The sequence below is a fragment of the Ambystoma mexicanum genome, chromosome 3q (assembly GCF_040938575.1).
Source record: "Ambystoma mexicanum isolate Mex_15411 chromosome 3q, UKY_AmexF1_1, whole genome shotgun sequence".
Lineage (NCBI taxonomy): Eukaryota > Metazoa > Chordata > Amphibia > Caudata > Ambystomatidae > Ambystoma > Ambystoma mexicanum.
In genome coordinates, this window is record NC_090926.1 from 406,034,643 (window position 1) to 406,049,742 (window position 15,100).

The following is a 15,100-nucleotide window of genomic DNA, read 5'->3' on the forward strand; positions in this document are numbered from 1 at the left end:
TTAAAAGGCATGTGAACATAATCTTCCAAACACTCCAGTCAGAACACCAAGGTCATCTAATGTCTGGGTTACATGAATTTGACCATCCTCCAGTGTTCAGGAGTTGCTTTTCTAAGCTTGATCCTAAATGAACAGCCACTAAAGCGTCAAACTCGGTACACAAAGTGTTAAACGTCTGGTACGACGTATGAATGCATGAGTGGATCGGCACACCACAATGTAATCAAGCCTGACGGGAAGATAAATAGGAAATGTGAAAATGTCAGCAGAACCTACGCAACAGATCTACTTCATAAAAAGCCTTCTGCATACATACAAAAACACCTTCCAGAAAAGAGGCAACATAAAAAAGGGCCAACATCAATACACTAGCAAAATATTTTAATTTTTAGTAATGACAGGACAAACAGATGTGAGCGCTCAGTCTTTTTTGGTGTGAACCAGGTAACATGTAGCAGAAAAATAAAGGTATTAATGAGGTCTTGTATACATTGGAATTAAAAAAAATACAAATCTTAGAGGTTAGAATCAAGATTTCAAATATTTTCCATTTGCAGGCATAAAACCTACTGCACCCCCCCCCCATAGAACAAATATATAAAGAATTATACAGTTCTTTAAAATCTATAAAAAGTAAAAAATATACAGTCAGACGACCTCACTCTTATTCAATCTTTCATATAAAACTGTAAACATTTTATGTACACATGAGAAATGTGTAGTACAAAAAACAAGCACCCTTTCCTCGGGTTCAGATTTTGGAAGGCAGCGAATGTTCCACAGTGATAGATAACTCACTACTACATCGTGCTCCAATCCCCAAACATCATTGACTGGGGAATAATGAAGGCATCTGGGTAGCCATATTGTGGACATAAAGTGGGCAAATCTGCTCTTAACACAACCCTTTTCATGCAAGTAGTGTGAAGGCCAGCGTAATTGAACTACCAATCAAAGCTTGACACACAGAAAATTGAATGACCAATTGCGGAAACAGAACTCAATTTGAACACAACAAATGCATGGACGTGCTTGGCCCTTTTTTCAGTGCAAGTAGGAATAACATCTCTGCAACAAATGCATATCCAGTCTCTCATAAGCCCATGGAGAGCTGCAGGATGGATTAAGCAGAATGGTACATTTCCAATAACAAAATTAAGGAATTTGTAGACACCCGTCACTTTCATCCATGACGTGTCACTTGAGGTGAAGTAGGACCAGACATACAACCTGCAGCCCTTTTGGCCCCTTTGCCTCTCCAGCGAGTCAAGGCACACTGGTATAATACAATAATATACTTTACAAATGACAAGACAGTCATCACTTCCACTCGCGAATACACCCTGGACAAATGTGTAATACAGTTTCAATTGCAGAAGAGCAGGCATTACACCGAGTGCGACTAGGCGGCATTGATGGAGTGTCTCACGTGGGCATCAGTAAAGCATCAGTTCAATTAAAGCAATGTTCAAGGCGAGAAGATATTGCTAGAGCTCATTCAAAAGCATTTTCTAAACGGTTGCTTTTGTCACGAACAGGAAAGTTGCTGAGTAGGGTTAGCACCTACCACCTGCATGCTACTTTCTGGAAAAAGGGGAACCGTCAATGAAAATAAAATCATGACATTTGAGAGGTGACTGGTACACCGAGTCTCACAGCTCAAAGGAGAGCTTAATTTCTGTATCCACTGCAGGAAGAAAGTTTCAACTTTGTGATGTAATCAACTATGTATTTTACCCAATTTGTAATGTCCATTATATTTCCCCAAAACACCTAAATAACACTGGCATGTGGCAGTGTGAATCTGTCATGTGTGCCCTATGTCTGAGCGATCAATGTGAGAAAGCAACCAGCTGTGACGTCTGTCAAACTGAACTCGGAGATAGAGAGGGCCAGTCTATAACTATAGTGTGCATGCCCACAGCTACTATGAAATTAAGGGTTAGTGTCAAAAATTGTAGGCTTGACGTCAAAGTGCAAAATGTGCTCATACAAAATAAAAAAATAATTGTGATCAAGTTAATAGTCGGGAGGTCAGTCAGACTCGGTCAGATAACTTATTTTGTTCCCTGTGGGAAAATGCCATGAAAGCTACAAGCTAATCATAAAGCAGTGACTTGTATAAGCCCATTCTTGGTGCCAGGATACATAGATTGTAGTGGGATCCTTGCAATGGAAGATTTCTTAAAATGCATCCTGGTTCCTGCAACCAGTCCCCAAAATTACAATGCTTGGGAGTAAGGGAAATTGTGACAGAACTATTGGAGGGACATTGAATTTCTAAATGCGTACAAACACCTTTAACTGGGTGCCGTTTGTGTTCTGTGTAATAATGTGGCTCCACTGTGCTTATGCAAGACTTTATTCTACCACCAACACCCTCCCTTCCCTTAATACACTCACGATGGAATTAATACATTCAGTGCCTTTCTGGAAATCAGATTTCCAGATTCAACAAGAAGATGGTGGACAAAGTTAAAATGGCCATTTAACACATGCAAACGTAACCGAAGTTTTCACAATGGTGGTCTGGTAGCATCATACAAGCAGAGAATAGCTGCGAATGACAGTCCACCACGTTATGGTAGAGTTATTTTGTGTGCAATGTGTGTCGGGTGTATCAATATTGGAAACTAAAACTGTCACTCAAGTTCCAATCCCTCCGTGACTTGTTAACGTTAATTTGGTGGTTTTGACAATGAGCGCAGGATTATAGGAACCAAGAAAGCCGGGCGACAAGCTTCCTGTCAAACACTTCCCTTGAACTATAGAAGAGCATGAGCAGCAAAGCCAATCAATGCTTTCACAATATGCACTGATCGGTGGCAGACAAAGAAAATAAAAATAATTTTTGTGCAAGCCCCCTGACGTGGTTTTGAAAGGATACAGAGCGAAATGAATGGCATTAACCCCCAGCACTAACAACAAAAATCCAAAGTGACACATTATGTTTTATCTGCATAAAATAGTGATTTCAAAATAGCGTGCAACCACAATTTAGATCTACCACCCGAGCAGCAAAATTCCAGGGAGTGTTTTGCAAGAGGGCAACAGCAGTGATGGGAGAAACAGAACAGCACACTGAGCAAACGTGGGAGCAGTTTGGGGGGCTGGAGGGGAAGGCGTTCAACAGAATCAGCAAAACAATTATACATGGACCTTTACAAAACTGGTCCATCCGAAGCAGTTACCTTGAGATGCAAGGTCAGCACACCAAGTCACTAATTTACTGACTAGACAGCACCTTTATGGAGTGAAAATTGCAACCGATACAATGCTGTACAGGAGAGAACATTTTCAAAATGCCCCAAAAACAGATTTTGCCACCATTGCTCGTCAGGGAAGGGTCTTGCAGAGCTTTTTGTAGTGTGTGTAAGAAGGTACCAAGCTAGCCACACTACATTCTGTGCTTTTGCACGAAAGAAGCTGGCGATGCTGGACCAGTCTACAAGTTGCCACAGAAATAAACCTTTGTAGTAACCCATGGGCATAAAAAGCAAGTGAGAAAAGGGGCAGATACAAGGGATGGGGGTGTGCAGGTAGGAGCAGACAGGGGCATTTGGGTGTTGACAGAACTCTAAAATAATAAATACATGACAAAAGTAAACGAGACAGTGTCCATGAACTTTTTTTTTTTAAAGCTAATACGCCTGAGGTGGTCGTGGCTTTAACCCTGAAGCACTACGCAGTTAGGAGATTGCTGTAGAGCAGAGTGAAGCCAGCTCACTCCTTTTGCAATCAGACCACTCAACACCAATAAAAGGGACTGCAGGCTGTATACAGGGGCCTGATCTTTTATGTACTCTCCACACTAGACACGATACAAGCCTATGGCGATTAGGTCACTCACGTGTGTAAACAAACTTTACAATATGATCCCCCAGCAAGGCGATGAAGCAGTTGTGCTTTTAGTTAACTGTACTAAAAAAAAGAGACAGTCCAGACACTTTCCTAAGGTGCACATAGTTCCCAGTCCTACTGCCACAGATAGTGATTCATTTCGACTATAAACCTTGCTAAGATATGAAAGGTGCATAGCCCATGCGGCCTGAGTAAAGCTCATCAATGCCTTAGTGCAAAGGCACATTATTTGATTTAGGACAGCCAAACGATTTTTTTTAAGTATTGCCTAGGAGTAGCAGTCAGTGAAGGCCTGGGGCACGTGGTTCAATAACGGTCTGCCGTTCACACACAGGAGACTGAAACGACTGCTGGTACACAGACTACCCTAAGCAGCTTAGAAGGATCATATTCCCTTCCTCGGCCTTGTCCCACTACAATATCAGCACAGCAGCAATAGGTCACATATCAGTGTAGAGCCATGATGTTGCAGGCTTGCATGTGACAAAACTGTGGGAGGACGCAAGGTGTAAGGCGCAAGCCATAGCCCTCAAACATGAACCAACAGTTTAAGCGCCACAGGTTTTGGTCCCAAGTTTACATAATGCTCAAGTAAAACGAAAAACCATAAAAAACAATAGCAAGGCCTTAATGAGTGCCAAGCAACTCATCCAAGTCATTCATCCATTCCTCAGAAGTCCTATTCTTCAGCAAAGAGTCGATCAGTTCTGCATCACCAGTCAGTCCACTACTGCCAGACTGGCTATTATATGCGAATGTCAGCTCCTGATTTGACGTCCTTAACTGATAACCTTGCCCACAGTGCAGACCGGCTCTATTGGCCATTTGAGAGTTAGAATTTTGGCTAAAACTAGTCATGTCAGGGACAGTCTGGCTCATGTTTGGCATGACTTGCTGGGGTGGTGCTGGCTGCTGGCCAGATTGGTTTGTCCTTTGCTGAGTGCCCATTGATATCATCTGCCCAGAAACCGCAGAGTTCATTGCTGCCATCGGCCTGTTGGCACCGAGACCTACCTGAGGCATGCCTTGTGAGAACTGCTGGTTGGCCATTTTGAGGTGGTTCTGCTGAAGGTGAAACCCGGTAGTTGCATTAAATTGCCCCAAGCCATTGCTTCCTTGGACTTGGCTATTCATAGTCTGCAAAGTCTGATGCTGCCATGATGGGTTCTGCGCAGCTAGTGCAGTTGACAGCCTGGCCATCTGGGGCTTCGACAATGCAGCATTTAATGCCCCCTTACTGTGTTGCTGCTGTGCCATGTTCGTATTCCCCAAAGGATTTTGTCCATAACCAGTTGAAACTGTGTTGCCCTGAACCAGGGTTGGCTGACGCTGCATCTGTGGCTGCCCGTTGGCAATTGTAACCTGGGCAGCGTGCGTTGGAACCATCTGGGAAATGCCAGAAGTCATGTTGTACATACCTCCTCGGGGAACGCTTTGCATACTAGGATACTGTGTTACACCACGTTCTTGCTGGTTGGTGCCAGTGGGTACTGAGGAAACGGAGCTGTGCCCTGGTCCGATTTGTACCAGAGTCTGTGTTTGAGAGAACATTCGAGGGCTGCTGGAGTTGGACTGTCCGAGACTATTCACGCCAGAGATTGCTGGAGAAGATCCTGGAAAATAAATTCGGTTCAACATTACTTTCAATCTAAACACTCAACTGGATATTAAAACTATTGTGCAAACCCACCTTCTGATGCAGTTTAGAACAGCATGCTGTAACTAAACAGACCCATGAAACACTGGAACATCACCATTATTGCCACAAATGAGATTGCCATATTTTAATCATGAATCAGCCTATGGTCAAAGACATTTATACAAAAACAAGGAAAGCAACAATGTATTGTTTTAGCACACACACAATTTAATTAATTTAGCGCTATTAAAAGACAAAAGGACGGTAAAATTAGGAGCCTAGTACAGATTAAGCGCAAATCCGTTCCAAAACAAGCATTGGCAATTCCAACAGTTTTTTGTTTTGTGTAGGCATGGGTAAGGCATTTGCCAGGCACTGCCCTAATGGTAATAACTGGTAGCAGCTGCAAAATGGTGAGAGTTCCTGGGCATATAAAATCACTTTGCCAATGCTCGTATTCAATGAAGGACAGGGCTTATAAAGCGAGTGCTTGAAGGTAGGCCTGGGTAAGACCATTACACCAATAGTGCATCTACAGCTCCAATTACATTATTCTCAAATGCCTTCTTTAAAAAAAGACAACCACTGGTAGGAACTTTGAGGGCAACGTTTGATGGCAAGACTTGTTACACCTTGGTCAAAGAGATCCCAGGAGGATGTGTTTTTGGCAGAGAAGGGCAGGAAAAGGGTGGAAATGGCAATATGAATTAGTATGAGCAGTTAATGGGTGGGTAAATAACCAGATCTACAAGTTTTGGTTCCCATTTCTCCCTAGCTGTACTCCAATGCAAGGGTTTTGGCATATAGGTGGCGCATTAGCACCATCTAATAGCCAAAACAAAAGGTCAATTCAAATATTTGAGCTCACCATTAGCATTCTAATCACATGGTTGTGTTGGTCTGATCTTCCACTGGTATCTTGGATGACTAAACCTCATTCGGAGGATGCAGGTAATTAAAAAAAAAAGGTATTATGAATACCACAGTTGAGAAAGATTTCTCCATTTGCATCTCTCCCCCCACCGCCCATTAACTTCAACAGGACCCCAGTTTAATTTATTAGATGACGACTCTGGATAACTTTTGGGGTCAATTAATTATTTCTAGACTCAACCTGATTTTGTTGGGGTGCGCTGGGTAGTAGCTGCTCACATTTATTGTTAACCCTTGTTTGCAGCACAGATCACCTTAAGTGGAGTGCTGCCTGAACATGGTCCCCTTCTTTTCGCCAGTTAACATTCTGGTTACTTTTGTAATATGTACAGAAGAAGCTGGTGGCAGTGAAATGATTTTTACTCTTTTCCTGTTGCAATGCAGTGCCTTTTATTTTGTCCACGATCTTATCTTAATTGTTGACCTTCTGATGCCTTTCCAAGTCAGAAAGTGCCATACATGGGGGGTGTACTTTCGAGGAAGACCTGCAAAAGAATTCCCAGTCAGTGGTTTGTATGCCTGAACTAAGTTGGAACTGCGGACTGTTTTCCCAATCCACATTCCTTCCAGAGAGTGCTTGGTTGCTGGGTAGCTTATGGAGTAGCTGGCCATCAATTATAGGATAGCCTCTACCGGTTTTAGGTCCCTATTATTGGGCGGAGGGGTCACCCCCAGCTAAATTTGGAATAGAAAGGAGGGGGTGGGAGAGGTCTGGAACCATTTAAGATCGACAAGAATAATAAAGTTACTCACTGTAGGGACTACCTTACTCCTAGTCCATAGTCTCCTTTCCTCCATACTTATGGGATAGTCCCAAGCACGGCTCACAGGAATTCCGGGTGGATGGAAACTCCTTACTGAAACAGGTTCTTAAGCACAGCTTGACCGAACTGAGCATCAGCCCTGGAGCTCAGGTCCAGACAATAATGCTTACAAAAAGCTGATGGGGAGGCCCACGTAGCCGCTTTCGCAATGGTCATACATACATACAAGGAACATATTTTTGTAAGGCAACGGCAGCAGCCTTGCCCTGCACAAGATGAGCATAAATTCCCTTCGGGGCCCGAAGACCCTGAATGGTATACGCCTCAGAAATACAGGCTGCAATCTACCGGGAGATAGTCGCTTTCGAGGGCTGGCTTTTCCTATGGATTTCCAAAGGTCACAAAAAGCTGCGAAGAGTTCCTAAACTCAGATGTTCTGTCCATATAGAACTTAAGGGCTCTTTTAACCTCCGAGGCCGGGGCTGGGAAGAATACAGGCAATGAAATTGACAGATTCAAATGAAAATCAGAGACCATCTTCGGAAGAAAGGCAGGATTCATTCGTAGGACTACCTTACCCTTAGGAAAAGTAAGGAATGGATGCTCCACCGACAAGGCCTGAAGCTCACTTACACGCCTTGCCGAAGTCGCAGCAATCAAAAAGGACACTTTCCATGAAAGGTACTTAAAATCGACAGTAGTCATGGGCTCAAAATGCTTACGACACAAGGCCGTAAGGACCACATTCAAATCCCATCTTGGATGTAGGTTGCGAACAGGAGAATAAAGCTGCATCAGGCCCGCAAAGTGTCTTTTAATAACAGGATTAGATTGTAAAAAATAGCACTGGTCAGTGGAAAAATAAGCGGCAACAGCTGATAAATATGTCCTGCAGGACAAGACATGGATGCCATACTCTGCCAGATGTGAAACAAAAGACAGGACCATGTCGATGGTAGCCTCCCTGGGGTCCAGCTGCCTAGCCAAACACCAGTGACAGAACTGCAGCCATTTACTTTTATACTGAGATCTTGTGGAGGGCTTCCTGGCGGCTTGAATAATGCGCATGTTATCCGCAGACAAATTGAAGCGCTCTAAAGATCTGAACTCAGGCACCAAACTGCCAAGCTGAACGATTGTGGGGAGGGGTGCCACAGCTGTTGATCGCTCTGGTGAAGCGGGTCGGGGACCAGCGGAAGCTTGAGCAGCAGGCACACTGATCGATGCTGAAGCTCCGAAAACCAAAACCTGGGCGGCAACCAAGGGGCTATGAACAGCAGGGAGCAATTCACTGTTCCTTAGCTTGCAAAGCACCCGATGGATCAGAGGAAGAGGCGCAAAAGCGTAGGCCTTCATGTTGTGACATGGAATATCGAGAGCATTCTCCAATGAGAAGGCTCCGACCCCGTTCCTGTAGGCATACACTGGAAGCTTCCTGTTTGTAGATGTTGCAAAGAGGTCCACTTCTGGAGTGCCCCAACAGCGAAAAATATCTGAGAGGATCTCAGTGTTCAGTTCCCACTCGTAGCGGACAATAGCTTGTCTGCTGAGGGCATCTGCAGTGACCTTCAGCTGGCCCGGCATGTGTACTGCTACCAGCCAGATACCATGCTGAATGGCTCATTCCCAGATCTGAATGGCAAGATCCACAAGAGGAGACCTGGTACCCCCTGCTTGTTGATATAGAACATGGACACCGCACTGTCCGTGAGGACACGCATCACCTTGTTGACAATGCCTGGTTTGAATGCTTTCAGCACCAGGAATACCGCCAGGAGCTCCAGATAATTTATATGAAGCTGTCCTGTGGCGACCAAAGATCTGAAACCTGAAGATGATCGGCATCGCACCCCAACCCAGAAGGGAGGAATCCGTCGTGACAGTCAATAGTGGGCAAGGGTCCTGAAGGGAGCGCCCACCGACAGACTGCTGAGAGACAATCACCACAAGAGGTCCACCCTCATGAAAGGTGGAACCAGTATCATTTTGGAAGCTGGATCCACTGCTTGAAGCCATGAGCTCCGAAGAGCCATCTGCGTCTGCCTCATCTTGAGACGAAGAAGAGGAAGAGCCAGCACACACGAAGCCATGAGGCCCAGAAGCCTCTGTAACCACCAGGCTGAGATGCTGTCCGACTGCATAAACACCTGGCAAACAGATCCGCCATTCTGTCCCCAGTCAGGTACACTCTGCAATCGATCGTGTTCCAACGAAAAACCAGGAAAATCAAGTCCTGGGAGACCGTCATGGAGGATTTCTGCCAGTTCACCGACAGCCCAAGGTGGAACAGGAGCTGAAGGAGAGACTGAAGGTTGCTGGAGGCTGTCAGTGCACAAGGACTGTGCAGCAGCCAATCGTCCAAATTCGGATACACATGGATACCCTGTAGCCGAAGAAAGACACGCGGTGCCGAGCTGAGACCAAATGGGAGCACACGAAACTGGAAATGCTCCTCCTCCATGGAAAACCGTAGGTATTTCCGATGCGGACTCCAAATGAGGATATGCATATAAGCATCCTAAAAGTCCACTAGGCTGAGCCAGTCGCCCTTCTGTAGAGGACACCTGGGGTGATCATCTTGATTTTATCTTGGGGGAGAGAAAGGTTGAACTGGGAAAGGTCTAGGATGGTGCGCAGGCCAGCATGGTTGGGTTTGGGCACCGTGAACAGACAGGAGTAGAAGCCCTCCCCTCGCTCCCCTAGGGGAACGGGTTCCACCGCCTTGAGATACAGAAGCTTCTGGACTTCGGCTCTGAGGGAGGGTGTCCCCGACTGCTGGAAAGGAGGATTGATGGGTGGGGTTGGGGGGGGGGGGGGGGAGAAGGGGCAAGCAGAAGCACGCCCTATCGACAGACAAGACCCACTGGTCCTCGGTGATGGTCTGCCACGCCTCCCAGTGAGATGCAATGCACCCTCCCACCGGGGACTTGTGCGGGGCCGAAAACCCTAATTTAGCGGGCTTCTCAGAGGCGAGACCCCCAGATCCGGAGGAGGAGGCCGAGGACCGAGAGAAGAACCGACCTCGCTGCTGATGCCGCCGACAGGGGCTTCCAGCTGGAGGATCGACTCGGTTTCTTTCGATTTAGAAACCCTCGAAATCCAGAACAAGACCGAGGTTGCAAAGGCGTTCTATAAGCCCTAAAAGGTGGTTTTACCAAACCGGACAAAGACTTGGCCGTCTGAGTGCTGTCCTTCGTTTTAGTCAGCTCTACATCCGTTGACGAATGGAACAGTTCTTTGCCGTCAAAAGGTAGGTCCAAAACTTTATCCTGAACCTCCTTGGAAAACTTTGTGGCATGAAGCCAAGCCTGACGAGAGGTGTCCACGCCAAGCATAAGGCCCCGAGCCTAGGTGTCGACAAGATGTGCCTCAAGCATATCCTGTGCCAGGACTCTGGCATCTGAAAAGCCAGCCTTTAAATCGTCCAGCTTGTCCGCAGGAATGAACTCCTCAAATTCCGACAGACCTTTCCACATTTTCATATTCGCTCCCACTAAAATGAGCACTGCGTTCGCCTGGCGCAACTGCAGGGCCGAATTAGCAAAGATGTTCCTCCCCAAAGAGTCAAGCAGCTTGTCCTCTTTTACCAGAACCTGAGCGGCCGCTGTAGAGGACGCTGAAGCCGGTCTGGTTTGTAGCGTGGCGGCCGCAACCACTGTGGAGGAAGGAAGTGGGCAAGATGCTAAGGCTACCTCCTCCGATGTATGACGCCTATAACGAGCGTCAATCTTTTTGTTAACATGCAATCCATAGTGTGGCTTATCCCAGACCTTGCAGACCTCGGCCAAAACGTCCTTCTGGAAAAACAAGACTGCGCTCCTGAGGAGACAAGGTGAACGCCCCCGAAAGCACCCCCAAGGGGTGCCTCAGGTACTGGAACATCCAGAAGAGTCATGTCCAGTACCTGGTCATAGAACGCCCTAACCGAGCGGGGCTGGTCATCTCCATTCTGATCCCCTTGTGTGTCATCCAGCGCGTCTGGATCGACCTGCGTCACGTCTGGCTCCGCCGATGACGTGTCTATTGGAGACAAGGGCAGCGGAAGAGCTGGAGGTGGGACAACTGGTAGAGGTGGGACAGCTGCCGGAACAACCGGTGCTGCAACAGGAACTGTCGGCATAGATTCGGCCCTGGAGGGCAGATTTCCTTAAAGAGACCTCTGAAATATTCCTTCATGGGGTCGGAGTGCATGAGCTTCTGAAATTTTACAAAGAAGGCATCCTCCGCCGAAGGCTTACTGTGGCAGGCGGATGCCTCATGAGAGGAGTAGCTCCAGGGCCGCAAGGGAGAGGGCTGCCAAGAGGGGCCCTCACCAGCCAGGTTGACATAGATCAATGGCGCAGACGCCGCAGGGAGCAAGACCGAGTGCTGTAATAGCATCCAAGCGTTCCAGTCATAAACTGGACGAAACGCTGCACAAGAAAAATGCTGTTCACCCGAAAAAATGCTCCTAGCACCCAACGCAGATGGCGTAGAGAAGAGTCCAACATGGCTGTCGCAGTTCGCACGAGAACGGGCGCCATTTTGTCAACGCCGGACAAGAAATGCTTCACATGTGCGAGTGAGGCAGGGTTCTTGACTTTAGCCTTGACACAAGGAACCTCGGCCACGCTGGTAACAGAGGAATTATGGTCAGTGACCTCACTCTGTGCCCCCTCAACAGAACCGGTATCACCACTAGAGCGGGGCTGATGCGGAGCCCACCTCACCAACAAGACCTTAACAGGCCTCTCAGTTCTGTCGGTCACCTTAGCCTCAGGTAGAGGAACCTCGGACCAGGGTCCGGTAACCGCTCCCTCACGAGGGGCCCGAACCTTGGTTCGGTACAGAAAACCTCAATCGAGGCCTCGGAGCACGCCCCGTTGTCTGTATGCGAAGCTCCAGACAAGGAGACCTCGAAGCAAGCTCCGGTACACACCGCCTCAGTAGAACTGGGCCGTTGAATAGCCCCCACAGGAGGGGCCTCGGATTGCAATCCAGTGTGAGCAGGCCCCTTAAGGAGGCCCTCAGAGAACTCTGGTACTTTTCTTAGGCGTGGAAGGCACCTCAGGGGAAACCTCGGTAACAGAGCTTTTAAAGCGCCTACCGGAACGGGAAGACCCCGGGATAGGAGTTCCCCAGTCGGGGTACCCTAAAAACTAAAGACCTTACTGGGCGTCTCTACTTCTTGTCGATGAAACTCTGAAAATGCAGAGGAGGAACACGCTGAAACACCTCCTCCCACCGCTCCAGATGACGTTGAAGTGCTCAGACCGAAAGGGGATCGCAGTAGAAGCACGATTCCCACCGCTGGTAAGGACCCAAACACTCTAAACAAAGAGGATGGGGATCTGCCCTAGCGAAGCGTCGTTCGCAGGAACAACAATTAGGAAAATCTAACCGAAACAGCGTAGACTATCATGCGACCGCTAAGCCAGAGCAGGAGAGGACGACACTGGAAGGAAAAAAATCTTCCGAAGATGCAAGTAATTTCATTCCCAAACGTGCGGAGAAAAGGACTGATGGGCGATGCACTGGTTCGGAGCTAAGGAGGGCAGGGTTACAGCCGTGTGAGGTACCCCGCATAAAAAGAGAAGAATACATTTTTGAAAAATGTGATGCTTTTTACAAGTGCTCCAGTCCCGTCCCACAGGACAGAGGAATGTCCCATAAGTATGGAGGAAAGGGGACGGGACGTAGGAGTACAAGGATCTGAAGACTAAGGACTACTAGAGACCTGCTGGAGGGGTGCAATTGCAGCTACTGCAAATCCATCCTTTACCTTCATCTCAACCTCTAAGACCCAACAACAGGTCGTTAGGGAGAATTTTCAGTTTAGTGCTTAATTCCCCCCCTGGACCTCCCTACCTTAAAGACCCCCAGCTCTAGGACTTTTTAATTTTAACCCTGGAGTGAGAAAGACCTTTTTCTCACTCGTGTTTTGACTTGATTTGGATTATGTGTTTTTTGTTTTTGGAGTCTGACCAACTCCATAGGTATCTTCTTTTGTATGGCGACAGCATCTTCAGTGCAATGTCAGAGAAATCCTTTAGATTTCTCATACGGTTTAGATACCTTTTTTTGTGTGAACTACTGTTCCCAAGAATAATAAATTGACATTGACTTTACTGACCCTCTTTGTAGATCCAGCACACACCATCTTATATGGAGTGCTGGGGGGTTACCTAGTAGCTCATGTAACATTTTTTATGTTACCCTCACTACTTTAAATGGATGTGGCAGTGGTTTAATTTTCCTACCATTGTGATTTGTTACAGCAGGCTGAATCCCCAGCTGCAGTATAGAACCGATGGGTGACCATTTTGTCAAGATGGCCCGGTTGTCTTTTTTCGCCATTTTCTGTTTGTGAGGTCTTTCTTGGGTTTTCCTCTGTGTGCCAAGCCAGGTTTGAGCCCCTTGTTCGTTTTGCCTTTGGCAGGCTTCGGTCCTGAAACCTGCCTCTGGCTCCAGTGTGTCTGGAAGGGCAGGAAGTGAGGGAGGTTCCCGAAACTCCCCTGCCCTTTGTCTCTAGGAGTGCATGAATGCAACCATTCCCGATTGGCTGGCTGGCCTTTCAGGAGAGCCACCCTGGGAGAAATCTGCTTAAAAGGGGAGGGTTTTGGGACTAGAGGCAGTCAACCAGTGGGACGAACACCCAAAGAAACCGTGAACAAAGCTTGCTGCATCCTCCTGGACCTTTGAATTGCCCGACAAAGCCCTGCTGCTGTGCTGAAACTCCTTTTTCTCATCGACAAGAAAACTCCAGAAGGGAAAACTTCTTCCATTGGGTTAGTGGGACCAACTAACAGACGAACTACTGAAACATATTCCCCGACTTGCTGTACTTCTTTGCTGCTGCAGAAACAGAGTGCCAGGGGTTGAGTAATCTGTAGTCGAGTGCAATGTCTACAATCCGACCAGAAGCTTCAGGAGTCTCAAGGACCATCAAGAAGCAGGAGGACCAGAGCTCAAGTCCCTTCACCAGAGTGCAGGACTCAAGGAGTGAAGGAAGCCCAACCGGTATCCAAGATCCGCAGTGGTGCTGTTTACCGTGCGCTGAAACGAAGTGACGCTGATCCGAAAGAGTCGGTAGCTGCCGGCGACCTCCAAATTGCTGCTGCAGGAGTCCTCCAGACGTCGTCCCTGTTTTTTCCCACGACAGGCTCAAGAATCCCAGGATCTGCATAGCTGTAAGACAGAATCCAGCTGGACCACTCTTCAAACCAGAGGTAATGTTCAGACTTGGTGTACTTATCCCAGTGTCTATATACTTTTGTTAAGAGCTGATTTCAACTCTACTTTCCACAAGTGTAACAGCTTGTGGCCCTACAAGTGATTTCTACAAAACCCTCTAACTTTGTACAAGACTTATTAACTACGAAGTGCCTCAGCTCCACAGACTATGCTCCAATTGACTTTGGTTGTCCTGTCTCCCTGCAGACTCTTCCAATCCATTGACTGATATTTTTTGTCTCTCAGAGGTGGTAAATTATTTTTTAGACTTCTTGCTGGGAAAGGTTTTGTCTAGAGTTCATTGAAAGATTTAAGTATACTCACATACCCCAAGAACCTGCTCAACTTTTTCCTTCCTTTAACCTTTCCTTTCTGCAACCTCAGAATTGGCAAAGTGTACTAGTTATATATAAATGCCATTACTGTCTTTATGAATTAAGTCACCTCCCGGTGTAAAAGGCATCTCAAAAGAGTATCTACTAAATTTATGCTGATTCTGGAAAAGTATTTTAAAGTATATTTGATGGTTACATATATTGCCCTTTTTAAAGAATGCTTATTTAAAAACTGGTGTTACCTTGAGTATAAGTGCTACTTGTATTTGGAAATTTAATTGCTATAGCTCACATTTACCCCCTCTTGAGATAGGCCTGGCTGCTCAGTCACAATACCAACTTGTGTAGTACAGCCC

General features: G+C 46.8%; 1 protein-coding gene across 1 annotated transcript in view; it reads right to left on the reverse strand.

Moving 5' to 3' along the window:
• Positions 1-364: 364 nt before the first annotated feature.
• The window catches only part of MAML1 (mastermind like transcriptional coactivator 1), a 166,071-nt gene continuing 151,335 nt past the window's right edge, over positions 365-15,100 (reverse strand). The window contains exon 5 of the mRNA XM_069654103.1: positions 365-5,474. Coding sequence (XP_069510204.1) covers positions 4,489-5,474 — 986 coding nt within the window. The 3' untranslated portion in view covers positions 365-4,488. The remainder of the gene's footprint in view (positions 5,475-15,100) is intronic.